The following is a 20,995-nucleotide window of genomic DNA, read 5'->3' on the forward strand; positions in this document are numbered from 1 at the left end:
CTTTATTTTGTAAACTTCTAATTTGTTTTATTTTGGCTCTTTTGTAATAGCGAGTTAAAATATAAACACACTTTACAGCAAAAATATACTGTACAAAAATATTTTTATATCCTTATTCTGACAGCTTTTTTTCTATTTAATTTTTTTCTTTTTAAACTCTTCTGTTTAAGAAAGAAAACTAAGACAGAAGCATACGTTAATCCAGGCCTATCAGGGTCAGTATCATCTACATCACTGTGTCTTGCCCATCCTCCCCCACCCCTGCCTCCTCCCCTCCCCCACCCCCAGCCCTGTCCATCCTATCCTCATGGAAGATCCTCAGGGCAATAACACTAATGGAGCCACCTGTCATCTCCTATGACAGATGACTTCTGACATCACTCCTGCAGGACCTGCCTGAGGCTACTCTTAAATTAACCTTTTCATTTTGATAAGTAAAAGGAGATTACTTTAATCCAATGGTAAAAGCTATAGTAGCCAGGCATGGTGACCCACACCTTTAATCCCAGCACTTGGGAGGCAGAGGCAGATGGAGGTGTGTCTCTGTAAGTTTGAGGCCAGCCTGGTCTATATAGTTGAGTTCCAGGACAGCAAGGGCTATACTGAAAGACCCTGTCTCAAACAAAACAAAATAATAATAATAATATTTATAATTACTATCATAGTGCAGTAAACACTATAGTAAATAAATTATAATAATAAATCTATAATAAATAGAAGTGGATAAGTATGATCTTCTGTTATTATAAAGCATCCATGTGGTGCTCAATGCATGTGCTATGCTTTCATGGACCTGACTGTGCCCTAGGTTCCGCTCACATTAGCACCACCACAAACATGAAGACAAAGTACCTTTCTAAAGTGTTACAAAGACTATGACATTGTAGGCAATAGGAATTGTTTAGCTTCATTAGAAGCTCATGGGCCCCCATCATACACGTGATTCTTCACTGACCATCACACTGTTATGTGGCACATGGTCTATATTTGCTCAGGTTAAGTTAGCAGTGAGTGAGGGAACCAAGGCTCAGCATCAGGAGTGCCACATCCACAGCTTAGAAATATCATAACAGCAGGAGGAGGGCAATTCAGTGAGTACTAAAATCAGGAGGTTGCTTACCATAGCTATGAAAGTATGCGACATCTAAGCCTCAAAGGTTGGCCAGAATCAGGATCATCTCATCTCAAAGGTGAGAAAATGGGCTGGCAAGGTGGCTCAGCCAGCAAAGGTGCTTGTTACTGTCATTGAGCCGGAGTTCAATTTTTGGATCCCACATGATGGAAGTGTTGTAGGAGGGTCATCTGTCTATGTGTTACTTTCATTGGTTGAATAAAGAAAGTGCCTTGGCTTTTGATAGGACAGCAGCTTAGATAGGCAGAATAGACAAAACAAAAGGCTGGGAGAAAGAAGGCACTGTGACGGACGCCATGACTCTCCTCTCCGAGATGGACAATGGTTAGACTCATGCCGGTAAGCCACAGTCAAGTGGCAATACACATTAATGGAGATGGGTTAATCTAATATGTAAGAGTTAGCCAATAAGGGGCTAAAACTAATGGGCTAGGCAGTGTTTAAATGAATACAGTTTCCATGCAATTATTTCAGGTAAAGGTAGCCGGGAGCCGGGTGGCGGGAAGCAGCCCGCCGCTCCTTTTACTACATGGAAGGAGAGAACTGAATCCTGCAAACTCCACACACAAACACACACACATATGCACATGCACACACACACACGCACACACATGCACACACACATGCACACACACTAAAATGACATTTAAAAACTTTAAAGGTGAGATAACTAAAGAGGTTTCAGTCTCAAACTAGGCAGTTCATGGCTCATAAAGGAATGACTCACAGCCCTCTCCTACTTCCTCTATCTAAAGGCCAAATTCACTTTCATCCTGCAATATTATTGCTAATTTCATTTTGGAAGAACTTCTCTTGACAAATCAAAGTACAGCTGGAGAGGCGGCTTAGTGGTTCAGAACGCATGCTGGTCTTCTGAGGACCCGAGTTCATTTCTCAGTATCCAGGTTGAGTGATTGATAGCCACTTGTAACTCTAGCTCCAGCATGGCACCAGCCCTCACGGGTGTATACCCCACCATGTAGGTATAACTAAAATAATGAATAAATATCTTAAAAGATAAAAAGAAAAGTATGAAACCATACCCAGTTAAGTTAGATTCTTTGCAAAAGTGTGAATGTTCTACAAGCAATTCTTCAAAGAAAACCAATGCTTATGAAGCGCACGTTCTCTGGGATTGTTAGTCACACACTGACCCATTCAGTCCAGGATGACAACATTCCATTTCTCTTTGCTTTTGCTAGGGGACCCAGCTTCGTCACACTTTAAATTCCACTTTTAAGATGCAACCCTTAGGCTTTTGTAAAGCACTGAAGTCTGGGCAAGAAAATAATCCTCATGGGGCTAGAGACTGGCTGGTGGTTTTCAGGGTGCTGTGTTGATCACACAGCAGTGGCTCTCACACATTCCAGGACTGGGCAGAGTTCTAGCAGCCACACACTCAGCTAATGAGAGAAGATGCAGGGTTAGGTAAGAAAAATGAGCAGGTTGGCCAAGACTCCATCCAGAAATGACTTAGAGACCAGCTGCCATCTGGCAGTGCTCTGAAGCCTGTCCTGCAAGGAATGGGCCATACCTAGCTCTGGACCACCTGCAGTGTTAACTATCTCTTTCCCTTGATCCACAGGTCCAGAGCTACAAGCCTGGCAGTGGTTACTCCTTAGCTTGAGTTACATAGTCAAAATGATAACCCATTCCTTCCCCTAAAGAACTGAACCTACAATTACTGTTTGCTACCACGAGGGGGCAGTAGTCCCTAATCACTGAGGCATATGTTTGCGTTTATCTGTGCAGATGACTCAAGACTGGAATAATCTCAGAATCAATTAACCTGGTCTCACAGGGGCTCACAGAGACTGAACCACCAAGCAGAAGGCTTGTATGGATCAACGAGACTGACTTACGCTCTCTGCACGTATGTTGCTTGGTGTTGCTTGGTCTTCTTGTGGGACTTCTAACTGGAAGCAGGGGCTGTCTCTGACTCTGTTGCCTGCTTCTGGGACCCTTTCCTCCTATAGGGTTGCCTCATCCAGCATTTATAGGAGAGGAAGTGCCTAGTCTCACTGTAACTGGATATACCATGACTGGTTGATATCCATGGGAGGCCTGCCTTTTTCTGAAGAGAAATGGAGGAGTGAAATGGGGGGGCAGGAGGGAGAGACAACAAGGGACACTGGGAGGAGAGGAGATAGGGAAAACTGTGGTCCAGGATGTTAAAAAGTTAATTAAAAAAAAAGAGCCATCAAGGCCATGCTCCACAGTGAGGGGGAAAAATAGATTTCAATTTCATAATAAAGTGGAAGTTCAGGAATCAAAGACAAACCGAGCTCTAAATCACAAAAAGCATTTATTTGTATATACTTTTAATTTTTAATATATATAATTAAATTATTTTAATACCTGCAAAAGCTGAAGCTTCAAGGCTGTTTTAACATTCAGCTAGTTTCAAAGAATCCATTTTTATGTGTAACTTGGTATTCTCATAAACCTATGGCTGGCATGATTTTTAATTTTACTTCCTTAGCTCTCCAAAAGGCCTAAAAATAAGAAACTCTAGAGCACTTTTAAGGTGATGGTTTTAGGCATTGGCATAGCTCGAGCTTTTATAGTTTCTCTTACAGAAAAAAACTCATGTAACTTATTTCACAATAAAGAATTCATCCATTTCAGCCCCTCCTCTGTATCTCTTTCTCTCTCCTTGTTTCTATCTCTATCTCTTTCTTTAAATCACTCAACTACCTAAGGAAGACTTGACACTTGGAAAGAGAAACACAGACCCTCTTCCCAGTCCTGTTCTCCCAGTTTCCCGGAAGCTGTCATGGTGGAATGCTTGATAGTCACGCACTAAGACAGTAATTTTTCCCTCTTAAGTACCAAAATCTAAAACAACACGAAACAAAAAGATGGTCTATCCACATAGACTTGCAGTAACATGTTCATAAGCACTGGTTTTCTTTAAAGAATTACTTACACAACACTCACATTTTTGCAGAGGTTCTAACTTAACTGGGTATGGTTTCATAGTTTTATTTTTAAAGAAATGTTTGTCCAACATGAGAGAGAAACCAAGCTAAGTATAGTAACAGCCGGCATCAGAACCACTTGACCTTCTGGGTGGCGCTAGGCATGTGACCCCTGCTGTCTCACCACAACTAACTAATCTTCCCAACCTAAAGAAATCAGGATGCAAATAGCAAACATGAACACAAGCTGCATTGTTATGGCCACAGTCTAGTCGAACCTCTATTTCATTTTTTAAACATCTCAACAACTACTAGCAAGTGTATAATGATTACCCTCTCATATGAATGTGGCACTAAGTTTACAAAGTAGTTGATGGACATTTTCTTTCATCTTCATGGCTGTTATTTATTCATGCAACAAATGAGTTTCAGTGCCTGCAGCATTATTCTGAGCGTCAGTGCTGTGGAGGCTGGACCGGGTCTGGAGAAGTTAAACAGTTTGTCTGGTGGTTGCCTGGGGCTCTTGCTGCAGTGTTTCCTGAACCCCTGGCTCTTCTATCAAAGCAAACTTTTCTGGTTTCTCTTAACGCCTCATCACTATGTACTGGGATAGATCTTTTTTTCGCCTATGATATTAATCATTAAAAATGGCAAGCTAGGGAGCTGACTCAGTGATTAAAGGCATTGACTACTCTTCCAGAGGACTCATGTCCAGTTCCCATCAACCACATGGCAGCTCACAGCTGTCTATAACTCCAGTATGGGATCTGGCACTCTCACACAGATGTGCATGAAAATAAAACAATGTGCGTGAAATAAAAATAAATAAAAATTTAAAAAACTTGATTTATTTCTATATTTCCAGCACTCTAGGGGTTGAAGCAAGACAATCACAGGTTAGAGGCCAACCAGGGATACACAGTGTGATCTCATCTCAATGTGTTCTACATTCCAGATAAAAAGAACATTTAACCCAAGTTAAAAACAAAACAACAAAGCACGGTCTCATATAAGCCAGGTTGGCTTCCATAGCCCAGGATTATCTAGAATTTTAGACCTTTTGCCTCCACCTCCAGAATACTAAGATTCTCGGTATGCATCGCTATGGTCAGGTGGTGCAGTGCTGGGGATCAAACCTGGCACCCTACCAGCTGAGCTGTCTTCGCAGCCCTTAACTCAGCCTGAGCGCAGCATTTTTCAACCCCTGAGTCATGACCCCTCAGTTACCCTGCACATCAGATATTTACATTACCACTAATAACAGTAGCAAAATTACAGTTACAAAGTAGCAACGAAATAACCGTGTGTGTGTGTGTGTGGGGGGGGGGGGTGTCGCACAGCGAGAGGAACTGTATTAAAGGCCTGAAGCATTAGGAAAGTTGGGAACCACTGCTTTTGTGGTTTCCAGTAGCTGAAACCAAAGGGAATAGTAACGTGACAGTAACTGGGTGAGATGGGGAAAAGGAAACACATCCCTGGAAGCGTATGAGACAATGGCTGCCTGGCCACTGTGTTTACGTAAGACCAAGCAGAGTTACCTGCATGCGATCCAGTGGCAAGATGGATCCAGTAAAAGGACTGTCACCCCTACCTGGGACTTTGTGTGTGACTCCCTCCCCTATACCCCGAGGCAGCTGCCATAGTCTAGTGAATCACTTTTCCAGGAGAGAGGTGGTGCCCTGTCTCATCCCACACCAAGCATTTCCTCAAGTATTTCTCCTTTAGCCAATAAAGTGCAGTGAGGTCAACTGAGTCAAGCAGCAGTCACCTGGTTGAGGGCAAAAGAAAAAAAAAACCCTTTTCCTCCAGTGATCTCCAAGTTGCCCCTCTTCTGCTATATTTGGGGATGGTTCATGGACTTCCTCCTATTCCTACTCAGAGGCCCACACTACCCTGCGTCCTCTCCCATCTGTGTTACCAAGTTATCAAGTCCCCTAGACCTCCGGCAACTTCCCAGGAGAGACATTCACTATGCAGCCACGCAAAAGATGAAGATGAGCCTGGAGAAAGTCTCAGGGGGAGGAGGATTAAAACATAACATTCAGAAAAGAGGGAACAGATTAAATCTCCCAGAATCAACAGTCCGTACTAATTGACTCTACCAAACCCTGAAATCTTATGGGTATCACGGGCACTCCTTCTTAGACTTAGCAGTCGGCGTGAACTGAACTGACCAGACAGTCATGGAGGTCTCACAGACACCAGTTGTTTCTCAGATTCAAAGGCGATCTGGTGGCTTCTAAGGCTGCCCAGCCTCCTGGGGTCAAGGCAATGCTTGTGTAGTTTGCTCTGAAGCAAACAGCTGGGCATTTAGAAGGGAACTCTGGTCAGACTCGAGGCAACCAGCAGTAGGCACCTGCACTCCCAGACCCCAAGAGGCCTGAGGAAATCAATGCAGTGACCAGCCAGGAAATTTAATCCTTGATACTAGCAGGACTTGAAGTCCTTTTACAAATGCGCTGTCTCATCTCACCCTCAAGCGCTGCCAGCTCCTTCCCACCAATCAAGGCAGCCCGGCGTGCCTAGGAGGCTTCTCCCCCACCCCACACCTCACTCAACTGTCCGTGGGTATCCTCTTTTTTATTCTAGCGCAAACAATTCCTAGGTCTAAAATGTCTCATGTTCCGTTGCAAACGTGCGTCTGCCTGAACACCTTCAAAGGAAAACACTACTTCCTCAAGAAAAGAATTATCCTTCATAGTTTCTTCATACCACGGTATTTTCTCCCAAGATCCAGAGCTGGAAAAGGCCTGAACGGGTGACCTAAGTTACATTCCCCCCCCGCCCCCCCCCACACTTTAAAATGCAAATCCAGTCCTTAAACCGGAGTGTCTCAGAATCTACATTTCAGTCGTGCTGTGTGGAACAGGATTTGGAGCCTCTGGCTGTACACAGCCCCCTCCCGCTGTGAGAAAAGGAGAGAAGCCGGCCCTAGAGGGTGGAGTGGGCTTATCCCGGGTCACGGGAAAGCACCCAGTTGTAGAGCCCGGTCCCTCGGGCTGCTGAGCTCTCCTCTCGCCCGTTCAGACCAGCAGTCCCAGGCGCGCACTCCGCTTCCCCACTCTCACTCACCCGCTTGTAGACATCCTCCCGGCTGGCCTCATACTTCTGTTGCATGCGCTCCTCCAGGAAGTAGATGCGCAGCTTGAGGCTGAAGTTCTCCTTCTTCAGGTCATTGAGGTGCTGGGACAGAGTGCGATATCCATTAGACATGGTGGGCGACCCATGGGGAGGAGCATGCCCAATCGCCCCCTCACCCCAGGAACACGCTACAGCCTCGCCGCGGCATGGAGCTGGCGGACTGAGAGACTCGGGAAGCTGTGGGACCTCGGAGGCTAAGGCGACATAGCCCCTGGTGGTGCGCTCCAGGACCTGGGACTGGTCTCTCTGCTCTGGGAGCTGGAGCGCAACGCGCTTTCTTTTTTTACCTCGGGGAGATATTTGCGGAATCCCTGATGGAGGAACATGCTGTGTGAACTCAGTCACAAGTGGCAGTAACCTGACTCCAAGACAGGGCTGTCACCCTGTTCCCCCCACCCCCCACCCCGGCCTCCAGGCCCAAGTGTGGTCATTTAGTAGCTGTTTGGAAAGAGAAGGGCTGACCCCCTTCCCATTTGGGGGGTGGTTAATGTGGCACTGGGGTTGCAAAGGCAAGAGGAAACTAGGAGGGATGGGGGAAAGGAGGCAGACAGAAGCAAGAAACAAGGTTGCTATGGAGGGAGCTCATATCCACAAAATGGCCCACAGAATAGAGACCAGAGCCAAATAACCTCTTTCTACCAGGTACAAACCTTAAGGCACTACGGATCAGAGTCCACTTCCCTTAGTGACACAATGCTCAACCCCAGCTGTGTCTTCCAGCTGTTCTCCCGGCCAGTTTTCAGTCCCAGGGCTATTGCTTCATAGCCTTTATTCTCAGCCTCCCTGCTCCCTGATAGACACCACACAGGTTGAGGAAAACAAGAGTGAATCTTGACTGAGAGGGACCTTTGCAAACTGTTTTTCAGTGGAGCAAGGGAGGCCCTTTGGGGAATAAGTGTGGGAGTTCTGAGGGGGTGGTGGGGAGCAGCCAGCATCCCGGAGACCAGAGATTCAGCTCCTCACTGGTTCTTAACTCCCGCACCTGCCTAAGGGAGCCAGGCCTTTACGAGCAGTCAGCAGATCCTGCTCATAAAGCAAATTACGATCCTTGAGCGACAGCTGCAACATTAGCAGGAAGTATTATTTAGAACACACACCTCATGGGGCTTTGAAGGTGACTGGGAGACAGCCTCAAAGCTCTGATCCCAAAAAAGGTTCTTGATGTGGTAATACCAGGTTGGAAAAAAAAATTACTATTAGTGTCTGAGGTAAATCTAAAATTTTTATGTGTAATGCAGGTTGGAAAAATTACTATTAACGCCTGAGATAAAGAAAATCTAAAATTTTTATATTTAATGCAAGCATCCACTTCTTTCCCAACCTACCTACTTTTCATCTTTTCCCATTCCTTTTTTTTTTTTTTTTTTTTTTTTGGACAGGGTTTCTCTGCGTCCTGGAACTAGCTCTTGTAGACCAAGCTGGCCTCAAACTCACAGAGATCCACCTGCCTCTGCCTCCTGAGTGCTGGGATTAAAGGCGTGCACCACCAATGTTCTGGACCTTCATAATGATTCCAGCCAACCTTCCCCAGTATCCAGAGGGTGCATACATAGCTGGACTTGGTGTGCACACTTTTAATCCCAGCACTCCAGAGGCAGAGGCAGGAGGATCTCTGTGAGTTCGAGGCCAGCCTAGTTTACAAAGCAAGTTTCCGGACAGCCAAGGCTACACAATGAAACCAAACAACAACAACAAAACCAGCAAAGGTGAAGATAGGAATAACCCCCAAAACACAGAGTCGTCACACAGCTGGTCACATGGTAAGGTATGATCTATGCTGTAATCTTTCAAATCTATGTCTTTCAAACTTTTTCTATTTTACACTACAACACACACACATGCACACACACTCACAATTATCCAATTATGAGTTATAATCTGATATTCTCTATTTCTCTTTCTGGGAGTGACCTACTAAATTGACGTACTAAACAGTAGATAGATAAATCTTAACCTGTAGTTTGAAAACCTTTGCCAGGCAGTGGTGGCGCACGCCTTTAATCCCAGCACTCGGGAGGCAGAGGCAGGCGGATCTCTGTGAGTTCAAGACCAGTCTGGTCTACAAGAGCTAGTTCCAGGACAGGCTCCAAAACCACAGAGAAACCCTGTCTCAAAAAACAAAACAAAACAAAAAAAGAAACAAAAAAAAAGAAAAGGAAAAAGAAAACCTTTGACTCTAAGGGAGCCTAGAACAAAGAAGGAATAGTTCCTGCCGGAGGCTAACAGAGAAGGCTCTGCCAGCAACTGCACTTGCACTTTGAAAGACAGAAAAAGTTTGAGTGAATTGGGTGGCTTCAGGAGTGCAGAATTAGAACCGTGCAATGGAACAGTCTATTTTTCTAAAAAGATAAGCTTGTAAATGCTCTCTTACATTTTAAACCAAAAATATTTCACATTTTAAAAAATCTACTTGTTTAAAAAATCTGCACATAAAAATTCTACATGCTCACTAAATCCTTAACTTTCAGAAGAAGTGGAGGTCACTGAGAGTTGGCGACGATGAGAATGAAGGTCGAAACTGAAATCCCACTTTTCTGACCACTGTGCTATGTTCCTGTCACCCCAGCCTCTCAGGAGGCTGAGGCAGGAGGATTACTGCTGCGTAGGTTTGAGGCCAGCCCGATCAACACACTAAGTCCATGTCACATACAGCCACAGACTTCCTGATACCAGTTCTGTTACCAACCATCTGTGTGAGCTGAATATGTATTTCCCTGTACACAGAATCCCCCTCATCTAGAAAATGAACTGGCTGGGGGCAGGGTCTAAACACCTCAAGGTAACAAGTATGATTACTTCCCTTTTGCTCAAGGGGGGGTCAGATTGGCAGAGTGTAGCTAGTGTATAGTTAGGCTTTGGCTGTCTTTCTGGAAGAGTTTTTTAAAACTATATACAATACTTTCATGAAAGGAAATAGGAGTGGGTAAGGATTCATGTTATCCCCAGGCAGCGGAGATTTCCCTGCACACTGGGCCTACTTCCTTTTCTCTTTCCTCCTCTCCCGCCTCTTTCCTCCCCTCCCGCCCCTTTCCTGTGGAGCTTGGTTGATTTATTTTGTTTGTTTTCTTTTGGATCAATCCCTTAATGCCATCTCTTTTATGATGGTAAGTCCTTCCCTGTCTGGGTTTCTTTCTCTCCACACTCTCTCCCCTAGAGAGTTTAATCCACTTCCAGGGCTATGTGTTTTATGTCCCACGTGATCTGCTGTCTTCGGTCTTCTTGCTCAGGACCTAGCTCCACACACCCAATGTTTTGTTGGAGAGCTCAACTTAATTCTCCGTTCTTCACAACAGACTTCATGACACTCTTCTGCGTGAGTCCAACCATGTCTGCTAGGATCTGTCTCAGCCATGTACCCTTCAGAGTACAGCCAAGGAAATGCCTTCAGAGCCTTCATGGGCTTCTCACCCATCCCTCAGGCTAAAGAGAAAACTTCATCACATTTCTTTAAGACATCCCATTCTTTTCATCTTTTAATTCTTGGTTGGAAATCCACAAAATATCGCACCTTCCCTCTCCTGGCTGTCTTTCCCCTTTGACCTCCCAGTAAGGCACGTACTCACAATGTGAAGCATTCATATGGTGTCTTTTGATGTTGCTTTTATCATCTGGGTGGATTATTGAGACTATTGAGAATTATTTGACTTCTCATAAAAACTCTAACCTCCCTAGCCATCTATGGCCATCCAGGTAAAAAGGGCCACTGAGTCACGAGTCTGCCCTTCAGCCTCTGTAACAACCAAAAGCCACTTCTGCAGCAAGGGTCAGCCCACAGCGCTGTTCCAGGCCACTTACAATTATTTCAGTCAGAGTAGAGTGGCTTGGGGGCTGGCCAGGAATCCGTTGTGCCTACCTTCTCTCAGCTTAGTATTATAAAGCACTCCCTAAATGAGCAGCAGAGTTAATGAATAGATAAGTACTGAGATTTGTGACTTGTTTTACTAATCCACTTTGTTATCAATGGGGTAGCTCGCCTAGATTTTCCTCCTGAAGTAGATTTCAGGAAGATGACAGGCACCAAGAACTTTCCTACTTCGAGCACAAAGGGCTGGGGCACACTGCCCCCTTCCAGCTGGCCTTATAATGATTCCACCTTAGCTAGACGAGCCCTTCATCCATGCTTCCCTGACTCCTCTAAGTAGACTCCTTCACTTCTTCACAGTGTAAGACACTGTCCCTCGCCTTCCCCCAAAGCCTTAAAAATAGACTCTACTGCTCTTTTGGACTGTGTAAAATCCCATTACCCCATTACCTTCAGGCCCAGCACACTTTCTCCAACATTAAATAAATCTTGTGGCCAAGAAAATAATCTGCCTCTGTGTCCCCTGCTGAATTTGAAACTTTGTAAGGGTTAGTTTTAATAGTTCCAAAGAAATCACACTCTCTTAAAATGGTACCCGTAGGACAATGTTATTCTGTTCACTTACCTTCCTAAGTTTATATGCCCAGGAGAACCTCTCCCATGAGGTTCATATTCACCTCACTGGTAGAAATCTCCAGTTGAACATTAATATCTCACGCTTGTGATGTCAAAACTGAATTCCTGATCATCCTAGAAAATGCTCTTTCCTCGTTGGAGCCCATTCCAATTTGTTGCAGCTCAGGATTGGCAGCTGGTGAGGCCAAAGCCTCTGAGTGACTCCTGACTCATTTTCTATCATATGCACCTCTCGTGTGTGTGCAAATCCTAGTTATAATACACACACATTGGAAATATGTATCATAGATGCCAGGTACCATAGCATCTCCACCACAGTGTCCCAGATCCCATGACTTCTCTCCCATTTTACTTGATAGAGCCCTTTCCTAGTGTCCCTGCTTCTGCCTTTGTTGGTCAATCTCCTACCCTGAGCACAGTGCCTGTGTGACCCTGCTGAAATACTGTGTCGCTTCTCTCCAGGAAACTGCCCCATCTAACTCCAAGTAGGTGGTGATGACTGTTCATTGGCCCGTCAAGCTCAGGCCCCTGACTGGTCCTTGTCTCCCGCTACTCTGTGCTTTCCTTTCCTTTGCTGTGCTCCCTGCCTGCACAGGCTGTTCCAGACACATGGGCTACTCTAGTGTTTCCTCAAAAACAGTAATGAGCCTCGTTCCTCTCAGGGCCAAAAATGATGCTTTGTATGCAAAAGGTGCTCAATAAGTGAGTGCCAAGTAAAAAAATAAACAGTAACAACCATCTGTTCTCAATGGTTTGATTGTAACAAAATTCGATCTGCATTCCCGAAGGCATTTCTCCTTAGAAGTGGTTTGTTTGATATAGAGAGCAGTCCAGCAAACTAACGCCATCAGGGCAGAATCTGGACTATCTACAGGAGCTCCGAATTGAGGCGCAATAATATATGAAAATTACAACCCAGCAATACTGCGAACTCCACAGACAGGAAAAATGAAATGAATTCGTCAGGAGAGGTTATTCACAAAGGTTCCACAGAGAAGTGGTAATTCTTTTTTCTTAAAGGATGAATCAGGTCTGCATGGCTTGGGGTAGCCGAACTAAAGAGTACAGCAGGCTAAGTAGACTCAAGCCTAGGGATCCGCACCCTTTGGGGAGAACCCTGTTGAGGAGATCTTGACATCAGGTGAGAACCCAAGAGTTTCCTCCTTGAGGCAGGTCCTGGCTCTCTGTATAAACAAAAGATGAGGCAAAAGATGGTGGGTAGGGAAGGCCAGGAACTGCACATCCACAAGGCTTTTTTCTTTCATTGCCTTTTCTTTTGCTTCCTTCCTTCCTTCCTTCCTTCCTTCCTTCCTTCCTTCCTTCCTTCCTTCCTTCCCTTCCTTTTTTTCTGTTTTTTGTTTACTGCTTTTCTTTTGAAGTTTTGCAAGCAGAATCCTTCACGCTGGTCTGTATACTGACTTAGTACACGGGGTCCTCCATGCCTGTGTGTCTGCAGAAGAGCCACATGGCTTAAGGCATAAACTGCGGGCTCTAAGCCCTTCCACTTAGATCTTCCTGTCCAAAACAGCACACTTCCGATTCTTTACTCTCCTTTCCAAACATTTTCCTTCTGGAGATAAATGTCTCTCCTCTGCTCCTTCTTGAGTTTCTTCCTTCTATGTCTTCCATAATATATTATTCCAGTCTTGAAATGAGACTGTAATAATGACTCCATCAGTGCCAGCAGTAGGAAGAGAATTACCACCCAGCTGTCGTATGTCATGCTCCATTAACATAACCAACTGTCAAGTCAGTCTTTAAAAAACTCAGCTTGACATTCACTTAATCATATTCAGACCCCCCAGATAGCTCCTATAATGGAACTGCTTGAAAACACATTATCCTCTTAGAAATTTTTATCCTAAAAACATGGTTCCTCTTCATTAGAATTGATTAATTGTCTGGATAGACTCAACCTTTTTCAACTGTAATATAAATTCTATAATTTAGGCTCAACTAACTGGATGTCAGTGATATTTCATATTTTATGTTGTTTAGGAGAAAAATGTGGCTTTAAAAAAGTTTAAATGGCAAACCAAGGAATGCAAGGAAAATGTTTTAAGTATCCCTGTGTGATGCATTTGAAATTACCTAGGAGATGGCCCTGGGTCAGTATATGAGGGAGTGTCCAGGAAGTTTAACTAAAGAGGGAAGGCCTACTCTGAGTGTGGGAAATACTAACAGCGTGGTGGAGCCTCAGACTGCAGAAAAATAACAAAGTAGGAAGAGCTGGGCGCAGCATTCATCCCTCTGTTTCCTGCCTGTAGGCGGGATGAAACCAGCCACCTCCTGCTGCCTTCACAGCCAGAGCTGTTCTCGTGGCTGTATCTCCTCTCAGACTGTGAGCCAAACCTTTCCCTCCTTCCTTGACTTCTTGTCAGCTGTTTGGTTTTGACAAGCAGAAAAGCACCTAGCAGGTCTCTGACAGCTGACGATCCGTGTATAACAGGATACTATATGATCACATGTGAATCCACCCAGGTGGAACAGTATGGAATTGTGTGTGTGTGGGGCGGGGGGGGGAAGCAATCCCCTTTGAGTCAAGGACACCTAGGTTCAAATCAGAGCTCAGAGCTCTTCTCTAACTGTGTGATTTGGGGGAAGTTGAGGGAAGTTGCATGTATGTGGGTGATGCACAGGTCTCAGGGGCCTGTCGAGAGGACCACCGCCACATTTGTATCGGTGACTTCTATTTGTCTGCCCGAGACAAGCAGACAAATTTGGATATTTGAACAATTATCGTTTATACATTCTTGTTGCTTGTAAAATAGCTCATAATGGCAAATGAAACTGTCCTGAAAAGAACAAAACTAAGAATTACAAGGGGGCAGTTATCAATTGTGCAAACATACATTAGCTCTTTATAGAGGTATAGTGAATTTTTGGCCAAAAATTAATTTTAGTGAGTATTTGTGTTGTCAGAGAGAGTCTGAAAAGGGGCTTTGCTGGAGTGATTAATCATTTGTCAGGGGCGTTGCTAAAAGTCTTCACAGATCAGCAAGAGGGAACTTCTGAGATCTCTGGCCAACTTGATCCTGTGTTTGAATGCTTAATTCCTGTAACTCCTTGGATACGATTTATACACTCTCCATGACAACAATCACCTTGCACAGGATTTACAATGTAAATAGTAAAAAAAAAAAGGTACACTTTCATGAATATTATTTCATCCCATCCTTTCACACTGTCTCTGAGATACAAAAATAAGTGCTATGACTTGCAGACCACACTTCCTGCAGCTGGGCTCCACAGCGCACAGTTATCAGGACCTCAGTCAAGACACCTATGACCTGGATGAGCCTGGGCTAGGAGGGCACTTCCTCCTCTGCCTCAGGCTCCAGTGCCTTTCCAAACTGCATCTTTAACTGTAGGTGATGGCCCTTGTGCCCCTGGGGTATCTGGCTGGAATAAAACAACAAAACAAAACAAAAATGCTTTTCTCTATATCAAGATGAATGCACCAAAGTCAGCTCTCAGAAGACTGTACGGAATTGCCAGGTGACCCAGAAATGCTCTCCTTGTTCCATATCCAGAGAACTAAAAGCAGACGGCCTCACGGAAGCATGGACACATCACCCATGACGGCACCGTTCATGATAGTCCAAAGCGGGAAAGCTCAAAATGTCCTTGAATTGACAAATGCATAAGACACTTAGGACGTCCCTATAACAGAACACTGTTCAGCCATGAGAATGAAGAGCTGATGTGTGCTATGACATGTGTAAGCTCTGAGCTGATAGGAAAGGCGGGCTCACAGGGCAGGATGCTGTACAGCTCCACTATGGGAAATGCTCACAATGAACAAGCCTATGGGGAAACCACACAAGGGGTTTGCATGGGAAAGGACAGAGGGAAAACAGAGAGGCTGGAATGAGCACGGGGCTTCTTTCTGGGGTGTAGGAATGTTCTGGAATGAGGTAACAATGACAAGTGCACAATTGGAATTGTACACTGTTCAAGGGTAAATTTTGCAAGGTTCTTAAATTGTGTTTTAATAAAGCTGCCTTTCCAAAGAGAAAAAAAGAAGCAAAGCTGAGAGAGAAATTTGCCCAATTCTTTGTGTTTCAGATTTTTTTTATTTATTGCAAATAAATTTATTAATCGGTGATGGTTCAACTCAACTTATTAAGGCATGTGGCTTAGAACAGACAGTGTCTAAATGTTAAGTGTATTAAGGTTAGAGAGATGGTTCAGTGGTTAAGAGCACTGACTGCTCTTGTATAGGACCTGGAATTTGGGTCCCAGGACCCACATGGTGGCTCACAGCCACCTGTAACTCCAACTCCAAAGGACCCAGCATCCTGTGCTGGCATGTGAGGGCACAGCATGCACATGGTATACATACATAAAATCAAAATGAGTTAATATTAAGTGTTCAATCCCAGAGAGATCACAGGCCCTAACAGAAAGTCCACCTAAGTGTCTTAAATGGCCTTCAATATCTATTAGTCCTGATTATTAAATTTTATAATAGTAAAGTTTTATCATAATCCTCAGATAAAACAGTCCAAAACACAACCGACTCCGCATTTTGACTCAATGAAAACATACCCATTAGGCCACCTCCGTGAACACGTGTGACACTTGCCAGGACCAGTCTTACAAGGAAAATGTCAATCAAAACCTTACAACTTGCTCTTGCATTCCTCAACCCTTTCCATGTGGAGTCTCTGTTGGGCTTTCCAGACACCAGCTACAAAAGCTACAAGGACCTGGCTTTTCCCCTTTGGGGCTGGACCTTTGGTTAACTATGATCATAGCAGCGTTAGTCGTAATAGCCAGAACCTGGAAACAACTTAGATGCCCCTCAACCAAAGAATGGATAAAGAAAATGTACATTTTTTACACAACGGAGTATTACTCAGATGTAAAAAACAATGACGTTGGGCTGCAGAGATGGCTCAGCGGTTAAGAGCACTGCCTGCTTTTCTAGAGGTCCTGAGTTCAATTCCCAGCAACCACATGGTGGCTCACAACCGTCCATAATGAAATCTGGTTCCCTCTTCTGGCTTGCAGGCAGACATGCAGACAGAACACTGTATATATAATAAATAAATCTAAAAAAATCAGTGACATCATGACATTTACAGGCAAATGGATGGAACTAGAAAAAAAAATTATCCTGAGTGAGGTAACCCAGCCTCAGAAAGACAAACATGGTGTGTACTCACTTGCAAGTGGATATTAGATGTAAAGCAAAGGATAACCAGGCTACAATCCACAGCGCCAGAGAAACAAGTTAACAAAGAGGACCCTAAGAGGAACACATGGATTTCCCTGAGAAGGGGAAATAGAGATCTCCAGGGTAAACTGGGGGGTGAGGTGAACACAGGCATGGGAACATGAGGGATCATGTTGAGAGTGTTGGGGAAAGACAGACAGGGAGAACAAAGAGAGATATCTTGATGTGGGCACATATTAGGGGTAGGGAGAAACCTGGTGCCGGGGAAACTCCCAGGAACCCACAAGGATGACCACAACTAAGTCTCCTAGCAGTAGTGGAGAGGGAGTCTGATCTGGTCTTCTATAATCAGACTGGTGACTATCCTAATTGTCAGCAGAGAGCATTCATCCAGTAACTAATGGAAGCAGATGCCGAGGTCCACAGCCAAGCGCTGGGCCAGCTAAGAGTTCTGTTGAAGAGATAGAGGAAGGAATGTGTGCGCCAGGGGGCAGGGTGGTCAAGGTCATGATGAGGAACCCACAGAAACAGCTGACCTGAACTCGTGGGAGCTCACAAACTCGATACCAAGAGCTAGGGAGCCTGCATGGAACCAACCTAGTCCCTCTGTGACAGCTGTGTAGCTTGGTCTGTTTGTGGGGCTCCTCATACAGGAATCAGGACCTGTCCCTGGTGCTTGAGCTGTCTTTTGGGAGCCCAATCCCCACGCTGGGTTCCTCACCCATCCTTGATTAAAGAAGCTTGGTCCTGCCTCAACTTGATATGCCATGCTTTGTTGACTCCCTTGGAAGGCCCGCCCCTCTCTGAATGGAGACGGAGGAGGAGTAAATGCAGGGTTGGGGGACAGGGAGAAGAGGAGGGAGAGGAAATTGTGATTGGTATGTAAAAAATGAAAAAATAAAAAAGAAAGAACAGATAAGAGAATAAAACCTCAATATCATTCCTGAAATTCCAGAATCATTTAAATACCAAGTTATTACCATTAATTATCAAATTATTAAAATCATTCCATTTTCTGCCCTACAACTCAGAAACACACTGATGCCCCCACTGGGCAGCCTTTTCTGGAATAACCAGTCTGATGACAGGAGCACTGATGGATGAGGCCAGCTTGGGCAGCTTCCTCACTTGCATAGAGGACGAGGGTTCAGACGATGTCCCTGATGCCAGCCCCCACTGTGGTCACACACCCATGCCACCCACAGTCCTGGAATAACAAGGTGTCATCATTCCCCTCACGCTAGAGCACTGGGGACTATATAAAAACAAAAACAAAGCAAACAACTTCCCTGGCCACCAGAAATAGACGGTCCATCCAGAAATAACACTGCCAGAGACAGTTAAGCGAGCCACATGGCAGAAGCGACAGGTGGGCTGCAGGAATCTGGCAGTACCCAAGGACTCTTCGGCTCCAAACTGGATCCTCTACCAGTTTAACTCAGTCAACACTACCAGAGCTTGGGGGGTGTCCACAGTGGGCTTAGCTCAGAAAGATGGTTTGGTGCGCTTCTGCAATAAAAGGGAAGCTGTCAAGCAGTGGGCTTGCTTAGGTCTTAAGATTTTCAGTAACCTTGGGGAAGGTGGTTCAGTGGGTGAGAGCACTTGCTGTGAAAGCAAGAGGGTCTGAGTCTAAACCCACAGAACCCATATAAAAGCCAGACAAATGGCTGTGCATGTGTGTTAACCCCAATATTGGGGGAGGGGGCACATTGGCCAGTCAGCCTAGCTAAAACAGCAAGCTTCAGGTTCGGTAAGAGCCCCTGTCTCAAAAGTAAGATAGAAAGATAAATACCCAACATCCTCCTCTGCCTTCAGCACGTATGTGCACACACACACACACACACACACACACATCAAGTCTTCCTCAGTGGCCAGCATAACCTAGCAAGGCATGGCTACTATGTATCGGACACTGTGCTAATCTCCCTGTCTAGTATGAAAGGAGAAGATATTTTGCGCCATTATGTAGCTCAGCTTCTAACAGAGAAGATGGATTTGGAACAAGTAACTCATACATTAGAGAGAAAGTTCAAAATATTGTGCGAGTGACTGGCAGCGTGACAATATCGTCTGGGACAGAATGGTAGATAAGAGGGTGATGGGTCACTGTTACGGCTTGAGTGTGAAATGTCCCTCACCAGCTCCTGGGCTTGAACACTTGGTCTCCTGCTGGGTGGCACTGACTTTGGAGAGTGTGCCAAGGAAACTTTAGGACTAACAGGAAGATATGAGATAAAAGGGGAGGAGCCTGAGAGTGACAGGCAGGTTCTTCTTCTGGCCTGAAGTGGTTCTTCCAGTCCACTGAGAAGTGAGCAAGCAGCTGCATGCTCCACCCGCCATGGATGGGAGAGCCTTCCACAGCCTTGCCTTCTCACCATGATGGACCAAATGCCCTGAACCATGAACCAGCGCTTGCATCTCCTTCCTTAAGCTGTTTGTGTCAGGTGTTTTCCATAGCCACGAGAAGAATAACCGTGACGGCCATTCTTATCCTTTCCTTGTTCTACACTGTTAATAACGTCCAATGTTGGTGACACTTTTTTAAAATTTAGTGCACAAAGTATTAGGTTTTGTTACGAATCTTGTCAATTATGTCTCTGAAATCTCACTCTTCCATTGGTCTCTCATCCCGACTTTATCTAGATCGCTGAGTCTCTCCCATGTCTCTTGGCCTCCAGCTCAGACTCCACACAGAGGCCAAAGAGGTAAACTCAATTTCGGCATTTCCCTGGTAAACCCTTCCAAGAACTTACCAGCTGAGACCAGGCAAAATTTAAAGCCTTTAGACAACCTGCAGGCTACATCACATTTCCTGTTTTCCTCTCCAGTGTCAACTCTTCTCCACATGCCTGCTTTCAGGCTCTAAGGGTCTTGACTAACTATATTCTTCCCCTCATCGGCAGCCTGACTCATGCCTTTTCTCCTGCATGGAAAATTCCTCAGAGGTCCCTTCACATTCCATATCAATCCCTAATCTGCCTTCCTCCTGTTGAAGAGAATTAAAACAGAGAGGAGTGCAGCCCCAAGGAATTCAGGCGCAAGGCCAGCTAGTACTCCTGAGCAAATGTAACTTGGTTTTCAACCTAGCAGGAACTTGAGCAGCTTTTGTCAATTTTGTGATTACTCAGGTCAGAGCTGAAGCTCAACCAATTGGAAGTGCCGCTAAGCCTAAATAAATTTAGAAAATCGTATACTCAGAGATTTTTCTAAAGGGACAGATCAAATGAGGAAGCTTTGTAACTGTGACTAATGAAAACACTTTATTTCAGTTCAAATTGCTTATTTTGTTTCAGTATTCTCTTTGTGAGTATTTCTTTGCTGCTGGGTGATAGTGTCTTAGCCGGGCAACTGTGGCACATGCCTGTAATCCCATGTCTTGGGAGGCAAAGGCAGATGGATCTCTGTGAGTTTGAGGCCAGCCTGGCCTATAGAGCTAATTCTAAGACAGCTGAAGCTACACAAGGAACCCTTGTCTCAAACAAACAAAACCCAACCAACCAAACAACCAACCAACCAAACAAACAAACAAACAAACAAACAGTTTCTTTGACATTTTGCCATGGGAATACAAACACTCTTATACCAGGGTTTTCTACATCTGTAAATAGCTTCTTATTCCAAGAGAAAGTCAAATTTTTATTGTTTTCACCTTTTAGCCACTCTTTCAGGCCCCCCAATCAAATGTAGTTTTCTTTAGGAATCTTCCCAGCACCATGCTCTTCTGTATCTACAAGCCTGAGCTATGCATTTTTTAAGACTCTTGGCTTCCACTATAGCAATGATTACAGTGTGTTTTAACCTGTGCTTGAGACCATTGTGTTTGCTTTGTAGTTCTCAAGAAAACAGTCGAGTGATTTTGTACATAGCTTAGAAGTGAAATTATGCTAAAGGGCTATGAAATGATTTTATCATATTTTAAAAGAAAAGACCCATTGTATTTATAAATATTGAAAGTTTAAATTTCCCCTTCCTATCTTGTTGTAACGGGTGCGGGCCTGCTTTTGGTCCTGGCCGCCCAGCTAGCTTACACCCAAAATAATCACACAGAAATTGTATTAATTAAATCACTGCCTGGTCCATTAGCTTTAACTTCTTATTGGCTAACTCTTACATATTAGTTTAACCCATCTCTATTAATGTGTATCGTCACGTGACTGTGGCTTACTAGCATGAGTCTAGCC

At 44.6% G+C, this 20,995-nt stretch overlaps 1 protein-coding gene across 7 annotated transcripts in view; it reads right to left on the reverse strand.

Annotated features, from left to right (window-relative positions):
- LOC130889281 (myomegalin-like) overlaps window positions 1–20,995 on the reverse strand; it is a 205,545-nt gene that overhangs the window by 129,584 nt on the left and 54,966 nt on the right. For 6 of the 7 annotated variants that reach the window (XM_057792880.1, XM_057792879.1, XM_057792882.1 and 3 more), the window contains exon 4: window positions 7,126–7,236. In XM_057792880.1, coding sequence (XP_057648863.1) covers window positions 7,126–7,236 — 111 coding nt within the window. Of the gene's footprint in view, window positions 1–7,125; window positions 7,432–20,995 lie in introns of those variants that run through there. The other variant, XM_057792883.1, reaches the window with a different exon arrangement.

The sequence above is a fragment of the Chionomys nivalis genome, chromosome 18, assembly GCF_950005125.1.
Source record: "Chionomys nivalis chromosome 18, mChiNiv1.1, whole genome shotgun sequence".
Lineage (NCBI taxonomy): Eukaryota > Metazoa > Chordata > Mammalia > Rodentia > Cricetidae > Chionomys > Chionomys nivalis.